At 42.7% G+C, this 16617-nt stretch overlaps 2 protein-coding genes across 2 annotated transcripts in view; one reads left to right on the top strand and one right to left on the bottom strand.

The window, feature by feature from the left end:
- The window catches only part of LOC122782220 (stromal membrane-associated protein 1-like), an 85572-nt gene extending 81535 nt beyond the window's left edge, over positions 1-4037 (top strand). Inside the window, exons 9-10 of the mRNA XM_044046488.1 lie at positions 1720-1925; positions 3885-4037. Coding sequence (XP_043902423.1) covers positions 1720-1925; positions 3885-4013 — 335 coding nt within the window. The 3' untranslated portion in view covers positions 4014-4037. The remainder of the gene's footprint in view (positions 1-1719; positions 1926-3884) is intronic.
- A 7743-nt stretch (positions 4038-11780) lies between these two features.
- The window catches only part of b3gat2 (beta-1,3-glucuronyltransferase 2 (glucuronosyltransferase S)), a 43717-nt gene continuing 38880 nt past the window's right edge, over positions 11781-16617 (bottom strand). The window contains exon 4 of the mRNA XM_044046485.1: positions 11781-12129. Coding sequence (XP_043902420.1) covers positions 12043-12129 — 87 coding nt within the window. The 3' untranslated portion in view covers positions 11781-12042. The remainder of the gene's footprint in view (positions 12130-16617) is intronic.

Here is a 16617-nt window from a genome sequence, read left to right as displayed (position 1 = left end):
CATAGTCTCTCCAAAGCAAAGAGGAATCATCAGCGCGACAGCGCACACTCAGACGTGTGGGTGCCTGCACAACACAGACACACACACACACTCTTCCACAGACAATCACACACACACACCTGAGAGGAAAGAAAGATGCATCATAAAAATGGAGGCGAGCGAGGCGGACTAAAGGTCAGCGTGCTGAAAGAAAAAGAAAGGAAAAAGCGCGGTCCACTCCACGCCGCATTTACACGAGTCCCACTGCAGCCGTAAAAATAGAGACGTGTGTGCGGATTCACACTCATCTCACAGTTATTATGAGCAAAGAATGAAGCGCCAGCACTGTTTGTATACATGTGTCTGTATGTGTGTGTGTGTGTGTGTGTGTGTGTTGGCGGGTGCTACAGCATGTATACACATGGGCCTGAGCGTGTGTGTGTGTGTGTGCGTGTGTGTGTGTGTGTGGGAGTTACTTACATGTGTGCTGATGGTAGGCAGCAGATTTGCACAGACAGCTCTTGCTCTCTGCTTGTGCACGTTGATTATAACGCTGCGCGATCACACAGATGTGTTTAGAGGATTAGGAGTGGAAATCGGCGTGTAGGGCTTTCCGCTGCTTCATTGTCTTTCCTGAGTTCAAATAAATGCGGGTGGAGATCAAAGACTGGCTAACACCCCAGAAATCTCTCGCTCATATCCTGCTTGAAGCTTCAGCGATACTCTGTCAATCAACACGGAACTTTATTCAGAGCTCCGGGAGCTGACGTCACTCAGTCCTGCCACGCAAGACTCCACAACAACGCCATTTTGGCAGGAAGCCCAGGAAGATGGTGGATCGACTGTGCCATTACAGCTGAGAGAAGGAAGCGTTGGACCGTACATTCACCCCAATGCGGAAATAAAAATATACAAAATGAAGACTTGAGTTTGCATGAAAGTCTATTCTCACTTGATTTAAAACATCAGCAAACATTTTCCTGAGCAGCTAATGGTCTCAATCACTAGTTTCAGCTCTTCTTCAACAGCACAAGTAGTTAATATAGTCAATTATGCTCCCATTTAGACGGTTTAGCTACAGCACACGACTGGAAAACAGTGTGTATCGTCCACTTGTGTTCACACTGGACTTTGTACATTTTATGACGCGATGGGTGCGGTTGGCGTAAGTTGCCGTATTTTTAATCAACCAAAACGCTGACGTTCTCTCTGTTGTGGAAACATCTACAGAAAAGAAACCTCGGGAGCGCCGTATGGATGAGAACCGCTTCCAGAGATACTCTCATCCATGAAACTCGTCAAGTTGTGTCCGGGTTCCATATGTTGTTGGGAAACCACACAAGACGGGTTTCTTGGACTGAATGGTCTGTTGTGTCAGATCTTTTATTTTCCATATTTATATACTGAGTGAATTATGGATTTATTGGAGCAGAACCTTTCATATGAAGAGATTTCAGAGTTTTTTCTGTTGTGTTTATACTGTGGTCATTTGTTAAAAGTGGGTTGTGTTGAAGTTGTGTTAGTGTTTGTTTTATGAGTTCATTATTCGCCCGCCATTTACTTTAGTTTCTCTTTAGCGCATTAAAACAAACTAGGATTAACAGCCGTTTTCCTTGAAAGCAAACACACTTAATTGTCTCTTTTACTGCGTGTTGAGTTGTAAAACAGTGTTTGCTCTGGAGAGTTAGTGCGACACAAATCTAACTCTTTACTCTTTTTCTTTTTTTTTAACTTTGGCAGGTGTGTACATGGGCCAGTTTATGGGCGGATGTCCGATGATGTCCAGCATGGCTCTGCCCAACGGGAGCTACGTGGGCATCCAGCAGCAGCAGCAGCAGCAGCAGCAGAGCATGATGGCAGCCAACCAAGGACAGAACACTTACCACATGCAGCAGCAGCAGCAGCAGCAGCAGCAGCAGCAGCAAGGACAGTGGAATATGAGCCAGGTAACAAACTAACAGGTCAGACAGGAACAAATTAGTCTAAAAACGTTTTCATGTCAAGAGAGGGTGATAACACTTAGCTCGCCGCGGCTCCGCTCCACTTTCACTGGTCGTTGAATCTTCAGACATCTCGTTGCAATGTTTACCGCGCGTCCGCGGACCGAAATAAAATAGTCATTAATGTTGTTTCTTTTGTCTTATGTGGCGCTCTTTCCCTCCACCTCTGAAAAAGATTTTTCCATTATCCAGGTCGTAAAATTTGATATGTCGTCCCACACAGTGTGTTCTGCTCTGTAATCCTGGGCGAAACCACGACTTTCACCCCCCTTCAGGCTCTTTAATATCCTGGCAGACACACCTGAGAGCAGCCTCTTTCACACTAGAACTCGCAAGTATATCCAGCATTTGTGAACCTGGATGATTTCCAGAACAGTCCTCGTCCTCCTCTACCTGTTCAGAAGCCACAGACGAAACTTGAAAACCATCCTTTCTTCCCAGGACTCTTTCTAGTTTGAGACAGAACGATCGATTCCACCTCAGAGACAACGCACAACTAAAGCTTGTTGAACTTCCTCGCTTAGTTTCTGTTCCTCTCTCTCACAAACAGCAGCTCTGCTCCATTTCTTTTATAACATCAAGACGTTGGAAGGCAATTGGCTTCCTTCTTGACTTCAAATGTTTTGGCTTGAGTTGAATTATTTCAACAAGACGACAGCAATTGTTCACGTCTTTGAGAAATTTGCATTCCATGTTTTAGTATTCCGGCTTGAGCAGGTGAACGGAACAGTGTGAATTTCACATCTTTAAGGATTTTGTGTCCCAGGATTTGTCTCCCATGGTGCAACTGACGTGAAAGTTACACGTACTACTATCTTTGCGTTGACTGCAGAAGACAACACAAGTTTAATGTCTTTGAGCGATTTGCCTCAAATGAATGATGGAATAAGAAAAACTAAGAATGGTTTCTGTCAAACATTCATGTCTTCTTTTGGGGGCAGTCCATCGCCAAGTGGAAAGGGAACTTGGCTTGTGATCTTGGCTTGGGGTTTGCTGGGTTGAAACCCTTCCATGTTAAGTGCTGGTGTACCCCTGAGCAGGGTACCCAATCCCCATTGCCACATCCTGTGAACCCCTTGTGCCAAACCCATCCTGCCAAATCCAATATATGGATCATCTGCTGTAGTGACCCCAACAGAGGCTCATGGTTATCAGTGTACACGTTGAGTAGGTACTATTTTGTAGTGGAAAACCAACCTAAGCTGTGTCGTGCCGAGGCGAGACGAGCTGGGACCATAGGTGGAAAAGGGGCTTTAGACCTACCCTCCACTTTTCACAAAAAATCTCCTGTGGGCAGCAGTTCTCTGGGCAAAAGTGTCTCCACGAGTTCAGAGGTCAGTGGAGAACGAACAGGCTGGTTCGAAAAAATTAAAGAAACAACAACAACTCAACATTTTCTAAATCAGACCCCACAAGCCACTTTATTAGGTCCAGTGAGTGTTCATATATACACCAGCTTTTAAGAGGACAGGTGGGGGGATGGTTATGAGATGTGAGCGTCGTCGGCTGATGAACGAGCACACGGTCGATAATAGCCCACTGCACGTCCGTGTGACTTGCTGACACGTACACACATATTCCTGCACACACACACACGCGTACACACACTCAGCCTCAGCTCTCATGTGACCAGATAAGTGAGCCGCGCTGCACCACAGTGCATTCATTATAGATGAGACGCCGTGGAAGCAGGAGGAGGAGGAGGAGGAGCTGGAGGCAGCAGGGTGAGGGAATGAGGTGGAGAGGGCAGGGAGCAGGGGAAGCCGGAAAACCTTTAAAGAGCTGGAGAGAAGGTAAAAAAATAAAAATAAATAAAGTGAGGGATGGAGGGTCTCGCCTCGGGGAAGCTGCTGCTGTGTCTTTCATGCTCCAACACTGACTCTCCTCCGAACTTCTCTCCCTCAGATGACCCAGCAGATGTCAGGCATGGCTGTGAGCGGCGGAGAGTCGGCACCAGGCGGACCCGCGGCCGGTTGGCCCCCCGCCCCGCCAACAGCTTCTGGTCAGACCCTCAGCACTCAGCTGTGGAAGTGATGATTCCAGAGGAGGATGAGTCGGGCGGGGTAAACGCGGGGCAGTCAAAGATCTGGCGTCAGAATAGCTACAAATCTGCTCCCGACCCGCCGTTTTCTAACAGCTCTTAATAAAAGTGCACCGCAGGGGAAGATTTTTTCCCCTCGCAAACTACGCAGCCACCAAGATGACATCACAGCAGAGAAGAAAAAAAGATACCGTGGCAGCTGTCGTGTTCTGGCGTCATTTCAAGTTTCTGTTTGTGTTTGTTTTTATCGTTGATGTCTGGAGAAAGACACAAATATAGAAGAACATTAATAAAAAAAAGAAACAAAGAGCTGCTGGACCAATAACTCGCTAATGATGGTGCATTTACACCGAGCGCAAAGCAGTTTTTCTGTGGTCGCTGAATTATTTCTTATTACTCGTGTAACCCATGGACTAGTGGAAAGGGAACTTGGCTGGCTCGAATCCCAACAGGTCAGGGGGCTGAGCAAGGTACCCGATCCCATTGCTCCCCATTGATTTGATTGATTGGACACTCTAAATTGTCCCAATCCACAAGGGGGGGACACATACAGTGTACTCGTAGTGCTGGTCCCAAGCCCGGATAAATGTTAGTGTTGCGTCAGGAAGGACGTTCGGCGTAAAATATCTGCGCAGATCAAATAAATCTGCTGCGGTGACACATAGAGCGGGAAAACCTCGGCGAGTTCTTTACCGTTTCACTCAATTTCCTCAATTTCCTCTGGTTTGCGTCTCATTATTCAGATTCCGTTGAATCACTCGAGGTTTTAAATCCAGTTGACGTCGCCAGTAGTGAACCTTGTGATCCCAGTAATTACCCTTAAGTAACGTGAGTAAACATAACCAGCATCTGCTAGCCTGTGGCTAATGCTAAAGCTGACGGCCAACAACCGACCAACCAGCAACAGTGGGACCAACGGCTGAAAGACACTAAACTTTACCTCCCTGCTCATTTTCTGCCCCGTCCTCTCACGTACACCAACTGTCCTCTCTCTTATGCAGGGGTGTCAAACTCAAATGACCTGGGGGCCAATGAGCATCTAGTCTGGTCAAGTGGGGGCCGACATAGAGGAAACAAAGTGGAAAAAACAACTATTTAGTTGCCAGTGGGCAATATAAGATATTTATTATGATATTAGACATTATTGCAGAGTAAAAGTGCTTGTTTTGGTACAAAATGATTCACAATAAAAACATATTTATGATGCACAAAAATGGAGAATTAAATTGAAAATTTTGCAAATAATGACGAGGATAATAATTGTGATTAAAACAGCTTATATATATGCAATTTCATGTTGAGTGTAATACATTTAACAAAGCTATACTATACTATACTATACTATAATACAAATATTGCCGGCAAATACATTTAGTCTTATATTCTGTCTCTATTCCATCACCTTGCACAGTGGTGGGCGGGCCGCATGTAATCGACTGGAGGGCCACATGTGGCCCCCGGGCCGCCAGTTTGACACATGTGCTCTTATGTAACATCGCCACATTGGAAGAATCAAAAATCACTGATAAGCTCTCACGATTTTGTGTCCAGTCAAATTATCGCTTGGTTCTAATCCTTCAATGCAGAAATGCGGATTTTGCATCTTCGCCGAATTAGTGTCGCAGGATTTGTCTCCCCCTGGTGTATCTGGTGTGGAATTAGCATCTACGAGCGTCTTTGCGTTGACTTTGTCCGGTGAAAAATGGCATTGCGTGTGGTGTGAATGCACCTCTAGACCTAGTATAGTAATATTATAGTACATCTTTACAAAAATGGGTAGTTTGTGATATGCAGTAGCAGTAGATATGGCTAACTCGTTGTTGGTATATGCTTCCCCTGTCCCTCCCCTCCTCCTCCTCCTCCTCTCTCTGCTGTGTAAATTGTAACCCTCCCCCCTCTCCCCTCTCTCTGTAGGGTGAGCAGAGCCGTGTAGCAGATAATCGTGTGAGCAGTACTGTATCTATGTGAATTTGACGTGAAAACCTGTAAGACTTCTTTCAGAGCCATACGGGGTGAGGTTGATGCTTTGACTCTCCACATTACTGGTTTGAGTTGTGTTTGTTGCATTGCACAATTTGTGTGTGTGTGTGTGTGTGTGTATGTGAGGAGGAGGTTGATGATGATGATGATGGTGCCTCCTTTACTTAACAAGCATCATGTGATGTTTACCATCGCTAACTAGCACAGATTTCGACTGACCTTTGTTCAAGCTGCTCCAGAACAAGATGTTATTTTGCACTGATTTCATCATTTTCCCCGACAAAGAAACACAGTTACGTGTTTTAAAGGTCCAGTATGTAACATTTTAGGAAGGTTTATCAGCGCAAATTCAATAAACTACCCATAATAATAATTGATTTGTCTTTTAGCCTCCGGTCCTCTGGTCTAAACGTCCAATCCTCAATTATCCTGTGACCACATATGTTCAGATCTGGCTTCCCCAGTCCTGTATTCAAATTTAAAATGACATCATGTTTGTTAGAAAGAAGAAAATTATGTTTTTAATAAGTCCAATTGTAGAGCTGTGTGCAAATAACAGAGAGCGAACAGAGGGATGAAAGAAGCTTCAATGAATCAAAGCCTGACTTGGGCTGCTGTAGCATGAAATAAGATTTTAACCATTAGAAAAGTAACAATATATGTTAATATGGCTGCAAATAAAAGAACGCACAAGCGATGTGTCCTCAAACCACCTCCGATTATTTATTTATATTTAAAATCAGATCACAGGCACATTCAAAATGGGATTGGAGTCCGGACATGTACTCAGCACGATCTGCGCATAATCTGATTCCCTTAAGATGGATGTTGATGTCAGATCTGTAAAAGCTTCATACAGAAGTAATAAAAAATGGCTCTGACCATAGAGGAAACAAAAAAAACGTAGTTCCCTTGCATGCCAGGGAAAGTTAGTGGTCTGTTTTTGTGTTTTGAAGTGAAAGCTTAGAACTCAGTTCACACAAACCAAATGCTAAAACCAACAAAAAAGCAGCAAAGGCCATCATCTTGTGCCTGCAAGTTTCTTACGCAGTCTAAAAGGATGTTGTACTCAAAGAAAGAAAATATCCCAATGCTAAAAAGGAGCAGGAAACCTTTCTGTCATGCAAAGGCCACCGTAGTTCCCTAGCATGTTAGGGAAAAGGAGGGCTTGCTGCCATATTGTGACGCCACATTTCTAGGGCAGACTGAATGGATGTTGTAGTCAAAGATTGTTGTACTCCCTCCACATAAACCAGTGCTAAACCAACAAAGAAGAAGGAGGAAGCTACAAACGGTTCTGGTTCTGGTTCTGTGAAGGCCACCGTAGTTCCCTTGCATGCTAGGGAAAAGGACAGATCAGTCTCTAATTCTTACACACTGGACCTTTAACACACATCGTGTGTGCTACATTCACACGAGCCATCCACATTGAATCTGATGTACAGTTATTACTTTGACATTTTCTGTTTTCAGAATGTAGATAATTAAGAAAAAAAATCTCAGCCTTGATGATTAATAAGTGACATTAATTTACTTTAAAGGGTCAAAAAAACAACAACCAAGGTTGGAAAACTACTGATAAATACACTACAAAACATTCATTAGGAGCTGAACTAATTCAACCCAGATTCTCAAACTGCTAACTGATTAAAAAACAACAACCGAAATCTGTGAATGTCAAGGATTTCCCTTAAATCTCAGTAATTACAGAGCGGCCCGCGAGTCCTCTGGACGTCTCTTAGCATCACTGCGGTGTTTTTAAGTCTTTTAAAAGTAGCTGAGTTTGGTGGAAGCTGCGCTCTGACCCAGTTAAGACCGTACCTCGTCGTATAAATGAGCCGTTTCGCCCCTCCGTTCCCCGAGGCAATTTAAAGCACTGCACTGGAGCCACAGTGGTTTGTCTTTTCCACACTTAAACTAGCTGAGCAGGTACTGTATCTCTCGACTGTGCTGTGAATTTCACCTCAAACTGCAGGCTGGGAAATCCTTATACTTAGAGTAAATGTTCCTTCTTTCAAAACTGGACCAGTGTGACGCCCAATAAAATGTCTCTCCTTGATGACGGACGTTCTGCCGTTCACCATCTTGTGGTGTTTTTGCTTTGTTGTGTAGTACAAGAGAAGCACAGTTAGTCATGAGCAAATGAACCTGGACGACCAATCAGAGCGCTGGACTGGTGGAGAAAGAGGACCTGTATGAAAACACTGGATTGGTCCATTGGGTCTATTGAGAGAAAAAAAGTCCGTTCACACCAAATGTGATATAGTTTTTTTGTTGTTGTTGATGAGTTACTTATGCAACTGGATAAGCGTGTCATTGCCTTCCGCTTATCTGGGTCCAGGTCGCAGGGGGGGGGCAGCCTTAGTAGGGAAGCCCAGACAGCCACTTCTGCCAGCTCCTCCGGGTCAGATTCCAAGGCATTCCCAGGCCAGCCGAGATATATAATCCCTCTAGTGAGTCCTGAGTCGGCCCAGAGTAAATGCCCAAGGCATCCTAACCAGATGCCCAAACCATCTCAGCTGGCTCCTCTGGATGTGGAGGAGCAGCGGTTCTAATCTGAGCCCCTCCCTGATGTCCAATCTCTAAGGCTGAGAGGAAACTCATTTCATCCACCTGTATTTGCGATCTCGTTCGTTTGGTCGAGAGCTCATGACCGTAAGTGAGGGTTGGAGCATATATCGACTGGTAAATCAAGAGCTTAGCATTCCGACTTAGCTCCCGCTTCACCACAACAGAATGGTTGACAGATCCGCCAACTGACGCATGTATTCTGAGTAAATACAGCCTGTGACTACTTTCTCCCTCCATAAAGAAATTACGTCAGATGGTTTTGATGAACTTTTAGGCTGTAACGATTGATTTTGAACAAATATCATAATATTTGGATACAAAGTGATAAAAAAATTGAATTCACTCTATTCAGTTTGGTATGAACGAGAAGGAGAAACAATCACACACTCAACATATGCACAGCGCTGCGATCACACTGCCGAACTTTACCGCACAGAGACGTCCCTCTGCCACGCAATAACTAATTTTTAACACAGTCCATGTCTCTGATGTCCTCCAGGTTTATTTACAGTGTGTTTACATTTACATCTGGTGCCTAGTACATTAAAAAAAAGTGTTTTCCGTGCATTAAAACAATAAATATCTCAGAATTCTTTTTCTGTGTTTAATCAATGACTCTTTTAACTGTATAAGTAATGTTTTATCTTTTTGGAAGTTTATTTAGTCTTTATTTTTCTTTCTGTTTCAAGTTTTAAAAGAGAGTCATTTGGAATAAAGGGTGTAAAATTCTGGATTTAATCTTGTCTTTATTTAGTTTGTGTGTGTGTGTGGTTCCATTGTAAAATTCTAGTAGTAATTACACAGACATTGTTGAACACAAATAAATTCAAATCAATAATTAAGGTAAATACCTAGATCACTTAGTCGCAATATAGTTTGATCTAAGTAAGGGTAAACAACAAAGCTAGCAATAGCAGGCACCTCCCATCAGCCCTCTTGTCAAAGCTCCACCCCCAAAAGTCTTGACGTTGTTGTGTATTAGCATTGGGATCCTTTTTTTGTGATTGATTTCCAACTGCATTAGTCAGTCGCTAACGATAGCTAACTCGAGGTACAGCCAAATTCTCAACTGGATCACGGTCACTCCCAGTTCCAACTTCCGATGTAAATGGAACGCACAATGAATCCATCACTTTTCTTTGTGAAATCTAAATAAATGAATAGCATTTCTTTGGGGATTTGGGTGGTGCAACACTTTTTAAATTAAATTCTATTTGTTGTTTGCTTCACATTCATAGTTTTGCTTGAATACCATTGAAAAAATTGACCACAAAAGAAAAAGACAAATTTGTAGATGAAGGAAAAATATCAGCACTGTGTGACTTCATCTGTAAAATCCCCACAATCCAACACAGTTCACATCACAGTAAAAATTCACTAAAGTAAACCAGAACACGTCTTATCTCGACGATTCACTCGTTTTTTCCCCCTTCTTCCGCGGGCCTTTTCCTGTGAGGCAGCTTTCCTTTGTTGTGTGATTCAGAGACTCTACATTATTGATGACAGTTTGTCAGCAGAGATGTTTCCCCGTTTCTTCTCCAGCGCTGTTTCCAAACGTGATCACACGCCGCACATACATAACACGATGAGCCGAGGGCCGAGGTCTCTGCGCCTCGTTAAATATGATCAGTTCAGCCTGATTTGAAATGAGAATTACATATCAGCCGGCCGTCAATAAATCATTACCACATTACCTTTGCGACATTAATGTAATTAATGTCAACAGAGACGGGGAAACAATGCCAGTGCTGTTGTTGGTAGTTTTCCAGACATGAGGATGATGCTGCTCTCGTGGAACAAAAGCACACACGGCGTTGACTGCAGCGTCTTTTTAATCCAAACAGGAAACATTAGCGACACAGAGTTTGTCTGTAACCTCTTTAAGTTTAATGAATGAGTTTGTGTCAATACATCAGTTTTCAAAGGGTTGAGAGACATATTTTCTAAACGCTTGACTCGTCCAGTGTAGCGCCCTCCAGTCTTAGCTAGCAGTTTGCTAACCTTCCCAAGTCGCCCTTTAAAAAAAAGTAAGTAATGAATATTTCCCAAAATGCTGAGCAATCCTTTAACAGTAGCTATGTTTACATGTGCAAGATGTATTCATTCGGAAAAGAGTTGTTCCCATGGAAATGTACAATTCCATCGTTTTAGTGGACGCAGAATTCAAGCGTTCAGTCGGAACAAGTACCTTCACTTGTTGTCGTTGTGTTCCTGTTCATTGTTCTTTTTTTGGGACTGGAAACACAAGCAGTAACTAAATGTAAACACGTCTCCTTTTATTGATGACCATGAAACGGGTCCTGTCCTCAACTGGGTTGGACTATGTCCCCTGTTGTCTGGCAAGACACGTCACATGTAACGTCATGTTCAAGTGGTCCACATTGTCCTCACCAAATTTGAAGATGACTGCAGTAAAGCTTGATCAAATACCAGAGGTGCCAAATTGCCAAAAAATTGACTTTCAAACCAAAATGGCGGCCTTCCTGTAGGACTTCATTGCCTTTTCAGACATGGTAACATAACATGTGTACCAAGTTCTGTTTATGTTCTGGAAACACGTTAAAAATTGACCTCATGAAAGCTGATTTTCATTTTCTGTTGGCCCCGCCCATTTCCATTTTATGACACGCATTTACTGAACCACTTAAATACCTAAATTTACGACAGATCTGATGCAACAATTTGTGAGTTTTTGAGCATGCTTAGGCGCCCTAAAACACAATTTTACATTGTGGAACAATAATAATAATCATAATACTCTGAAGGATAACACAATTTCGTTTTGGCCCCTAGCATTCGTGCTCGGGCCCTAATAATCCCTTCAGTTATTTCAATTCCAAGAGGTTCGTGCTGTCTTCTCGTCATGTTTACGTGGCTCAAACACGCTATAGCACCAAACCAGGAAGCCATGATCGGATGGACTGTATATACGAACTCTGATCCGAATTATGGTCGCCATATACATATACCAGCCCTCTTGTTCGGAATGAAATCAGAAAATTAGATGAGGCTTTTATTCCGATCACTTGTCTCCATGTAAACATAGCTAATGACGAGCACCAGTATTTACTGCCGTAAAACATAAGCCGAACCTAGCCTTGTTTATGGAACTTACAACACAGTGACACAGCAAATTTTTGACAATGATATGCTAATGATTCAAATTGAGTCACATGGCATTTGTCTTTTTACATTTCTGCCTCAGGTTTTTTTTTTGTTTTTTTGATGACCAAAATCCCAGTTTGTGAAATGAACACATTCACGTCCTCACAAAGCCAGTTTTTTTGACAGACAGCTAGCCAAAGTCTTGAAATCATGCAGCTCCCCTGAGTCCGCGTCTGCCACCAACAGATTGAATGACCCTGATAAGGAGAGAAAGCAGGATGCCGTCTGTCTTTAGTCCCAGCCAGAAGATAACGGGCCAGCAACAAAGACCTTCTGCTTCTGGATCCTGTGCTCGGCCGCCTCCCATCACACCTCAATGACCACTGTGTCCTTTCGATGTTTGGACTCATTTGCAAGGTGAGGTTTCTCTGTGCGTGTGTGCCAGACCAGTACCTGCAGGAGAAAAAAAGGAAAAGAGAGGAAGAGGGATAAGAAAAAGCGCTGACAGAGGGAAAAGCTGCTGACCACAGAGAGAATAAAGAGGCTGTTCTGCTCGGGTGAATGCAGCACTGCCGCAGGTGGATGGCACAGCTTTACTGATACAGTGATAGTTGGATTAAAGCTGCTGATACCTGATATTTGAAAGCCATTTTTTGTGTATGTGTGTCACTGGAGAAAAATGTCTGTAATCCATTGCAATAATTTGCTACTTTGCTCACACACTCAGTCAAGTTAAAGGATTTTGAGCAACCAGTCGCCCTATGGAGTAGCATGGACGGAGAAATTCACCTAGGTGGCGCACTAGGACGCGCTGGAACAACACAACTGAGTGACAAAACCAAACTACAAGACGAAAAAAACAACCATTATATCAGTAGAGTTGATCTGAGAAGTCTGGTTTTAAAGTAGCACAATGTAGGATTTGCTCTTGGGCTCCCCCCACAGTTGGCAAATGGTATTGTAAAATATATGTTGTGGTAATGTGTGAATTTTTTGACAAGCCAACGACACTGGTGAACAAGCAACCTTGTCTTCAGTGACAGCGTTTTATACGAAAATGACTACGTTGTTTGGAAATGAAAACTAAACCTGAAACAAAGTCAACAAATATGATAAAAAGTAGTGTTTATATAACCTATTGCTTATTGTATAGGAATTGCCAAAACACCATGATAAGATATAATAACGATATTTAAGTCGCGATACAATATTATCATGATACTACAAAAATACTGAGTGTTTGCGAAATCATACATTGCGAAATACTCAAAATTTGTCATTTAGTCTTATTTTAAGCTTAAACCACTGTTAAGACTCTGCTTTAGTGTTTTCCACTTCCTGTTCCTGGTCTTTATTTAGTTTCCCCCTCTATTTACATGACCACGCCCAACCCAACCCCACCCCAACCCCACCCCCTGTCCTTGCCTTTCTCCCTAGGTCAACCTGTGCATAAATAGTCCAGCATTTAGCACATGCGCTTTTTGTTTGTATTTCTTTTGGGGGGTTTCTAAACGTTAGCCTCGTCCTGATCTGAGTTATTTGCCTCGCTCAGACTGTGTAGCCCCCACCCACCCCCCTCATTGGATTACACAATTTGGATTATGAACCTGAGTTTGTTTGCATTAAAGTGCAATCTGGTCGTGATGGACTCGGCAGAGAAGGAATCAGGAAACAGAGGTAAGCTAGCAAAATAAAACAGTAACTCCATAAACATGCATACACCCGCGTTGTTTTACACGTAGAGGATGTTGGAACTCATTTTACGTTGATGTGTATGTTTGTTCATTTATGTAAAATGGAAATGTGTCTGCTTTGGTTTTTGCTAACATTGACTGTGACAGTCGCTAACAGTCGCTAACCTGTGCTATTTCCATTCCAACGTGGTTTTATTGAAAATATTTGTAACCATGTTATTCTGGAATCGTTTTCTGCTCAAGTAAACAAAAACATGGGATTTAGAGATAAATAAAACAGAACTTAAGAGCTCTTCTCGGTGAATCCCCTACTGTTTTTTTGTTTGTAAAAAATCATACTGGCATTTAATCCACATGAAAACGGCATTTTGGGAGATCTAAAATGCTAATTTTGTCTGAAAATCTCTTGTGGTTACTTTTGCTGTCACGCATCTTCGTTGTCGTTGTTGTCATTGTCATTATCGTCTTCCTCTTCTCTTTTTGTCTTTTTGCTTCAATTTACCTTTAATTTTCTTTCCTTAGTCGCACTGTGATTGTAAACACTGTAACATATACTCATTTGACTAAATTTAAAAAATGTATTTAAAAAAAGAAAAAAGTTTGTGCACCACTTCCATGCCTGATGCACATACTCAATGGCTACAGCGCCAAGTACAGGCCTGGCATGTGTACTGCAGCATTTAGAGTCATTTCCTGAATGGATGATGTTTATGGAAAAAGACAAAGAAAAAGATTTGAACTTTCTAGTTCAAGCTGTCTTTGCAACATGTACATCCACAATTTTCTATGATGTTGTGCAGCCATGACGTACATAAATGTTACTTAAGTTATTTAGTTTCAGCGCTGGCGTGTATATGTTTATATATATCTGTGTTTTTGCAGACGTTTAAAATGGCAGCATGTGATCCTGGCAGCTGATTTGTTTCTCGGTCTCATGAGACACGCTGCTGTTTTCTTGGCAACAGAATTAGCTTTGTGTCCTCCTGATGTTGAATTTGACGCTCGACCAGGACGGATTTCCCCACACGAGAAAACACTGTGACACCCACTGAAATCAAATCAAAGGCGGCAGACGACCCACTGCAGCTGTTTGTCTTTTGTTTGCAGCCAATTTCACGGCAACACTCGAGTGAGCGCAGACTGAGCCGCGAAGGCAGAGTGATCTTTTCCTGGAGAGACGGTGGATGTGATTCCTCAGAGTTTCAAATCAGGTTATTGATTGTTTTTATTAGCCCGTGGCGAATTAGCTTTTAATTCAGGTAGGTGTGTGTGTGGTATTTTCCCGTCCAACACTACACTACACACACACACGTGCACACAGAGACTCACAGTGATTTATTGCTGGCTGTGAACGCCAACGTTGTTTCTGGGCTCCTTCAGGTGGAACATGTCACTTCCTGCCCACTGTGCTGCTAATTGGCCCACTTTGCATATCTAACAAGGCTAATGTAGCAGCCGCTAAAGCATCACCACCGAGCAGTGGGCAGAAGAGGGACCGTCCCTCTGTCTGAGCGTGTGTGTGTGTGTGTGTGTGTGTGCATGTCAATTATGTATTCAGTGCCCTCCCCATTCCCCTGGACACACACACACACACACCTCCCCCCCTCCCCCCAGTCCTCCCTCTGTTTTCCTCTCTCATCACGTCCACTTTTCCCTCTCATGGATTTGCACTTGTTCTTACCTCTGCTCTCTCATCATCATCATCATCCTCCTCCTCCTCCTCCTCCTCCTCCCTTAAGCAACTTCACCGAAAGAGGTTTTGTTTTGTCCTTAATGACACGAGGAGAGAGCAGCCTTGTTTGTTTTCCGTTAGAAGGAAGACATCTGTAAAGACTAGTGCAGAACCTGTTCAACATGAGCCTGTGTTTTAGTGCGAGGGGGCAGAAATGGCTCGTTTAGTGATACATCTGTCACATTTCTATTGATGACGCTTGTATTTCTTATCCGGACATCGTCAAAGTCGCCACCGCACACACTGGTGTCCTGAGCAAGTCACCTGACAAATTTTAAACCTGTCAAGCAAATCGTTGGACAGACGGACATCTCTTGTATGATAAACTTGTGTAGTTCCCGTTCAACATGTGTCTGCTTTTTGTGTATTTTTGTTTATTTTAACAAACACTTAAAACATAAATGATATTAAATCCCTTAATGAGACACCTGCCATGTCTCAAAGCTATATATATATATATGTATATGTATATGTATATATGTATATATATATATATCTATATATGTATGTATATATGTTTATATATATACATATATATGTATATATACATATATGTATGTTTATATGTATATATATACGTATATATATATATGTATGTATGTATATATACATACATACATATATATATACACATAGATATGTACATATATGTATATATATATGTATATATATATATATATACATATACATAAAGCGGGACCAATCATTCCAACCCAAATGCCAGTGATAACAGAGCATTGGCATATTTCATCTTCTCTCAACCTTTTGTTTAGGCTGTTTTTTGAAACGTTTATATTTGAAGCGTCTCGATGTCAGTGGCCTCTCCATTCACCGTGACGAACGCGAGGCTTCAGCCTCCGTCCAATCCCAGGAAGGCTTCTAAAATCACATCGCAGAGCCCACAGAATCCCGACCTTGACGAGAATCGAGGCTCGAAATGCTCCTCTGACGGCCGGGTCAGTATCTGGAGACGACTGACAGGAGCTGTAATGTAGTTAGAGCCGGAGAGTAATGGCAACAGACGGCAGTGACAGGGCGAGAAAGGTGGGGGGAGGCAGGAACAGATGGAGACAGATGATAGCTCAGGAGGAGAAGGAGATAGAGAAGAGAGGAGGAGGCAAAAGAGTAAAAGTCCATATAGAGAGAAGAGGAAAGGTAGACGGATTGATTTGAAGCTGAGATTAAAAAAAGAAGAGGGACACGGGGAGGTTTGTTGCCAAGGACTGAAAGATGAAACCGCCGTCTATTTCATTTGCATCGGCTCTCAGGTTTCTACAAAACTTAATTTGTACTTTATTAATGTGCCTCGGTGCATTTCTGACCACTATTAGTTCCACTTATTGGGTCTGGCTTGTGTGATCTGATCCTTAAAGCTTCTTGAGAGCTTTTACAAATGTACGGGATGCATCTTAATCTGTCTGTCGCATCAAGGCAGAATCCTGCTTTTTTTTTTTAGTAATTCAAGATATTTTTGTCAGATTATCATGTTGCCATGAGACCGGCAACACTACAGCT

The sequence above is a fragment of the Solea senegalensis genome, linkage group LG15 (genome assembly GCF_019176455.1).
Source record: "Solea senegalensis isolate Sse05_10M linkage group LG15, IFAPA_SoseM_1, whole genome shotgun sequence".
Classification (NCBI taxonomy): Eukaryota; Metazoa; Chordata; class Actinopteri; order Pleuronectiformes; family Soleidae; genus Solea; species Solea senegalensis.
The sequence above is the reverse complement of the archived record's forward strand: the minus strand, read 5'-3'. Positions and strand labels throughout refer to the sequence as shown.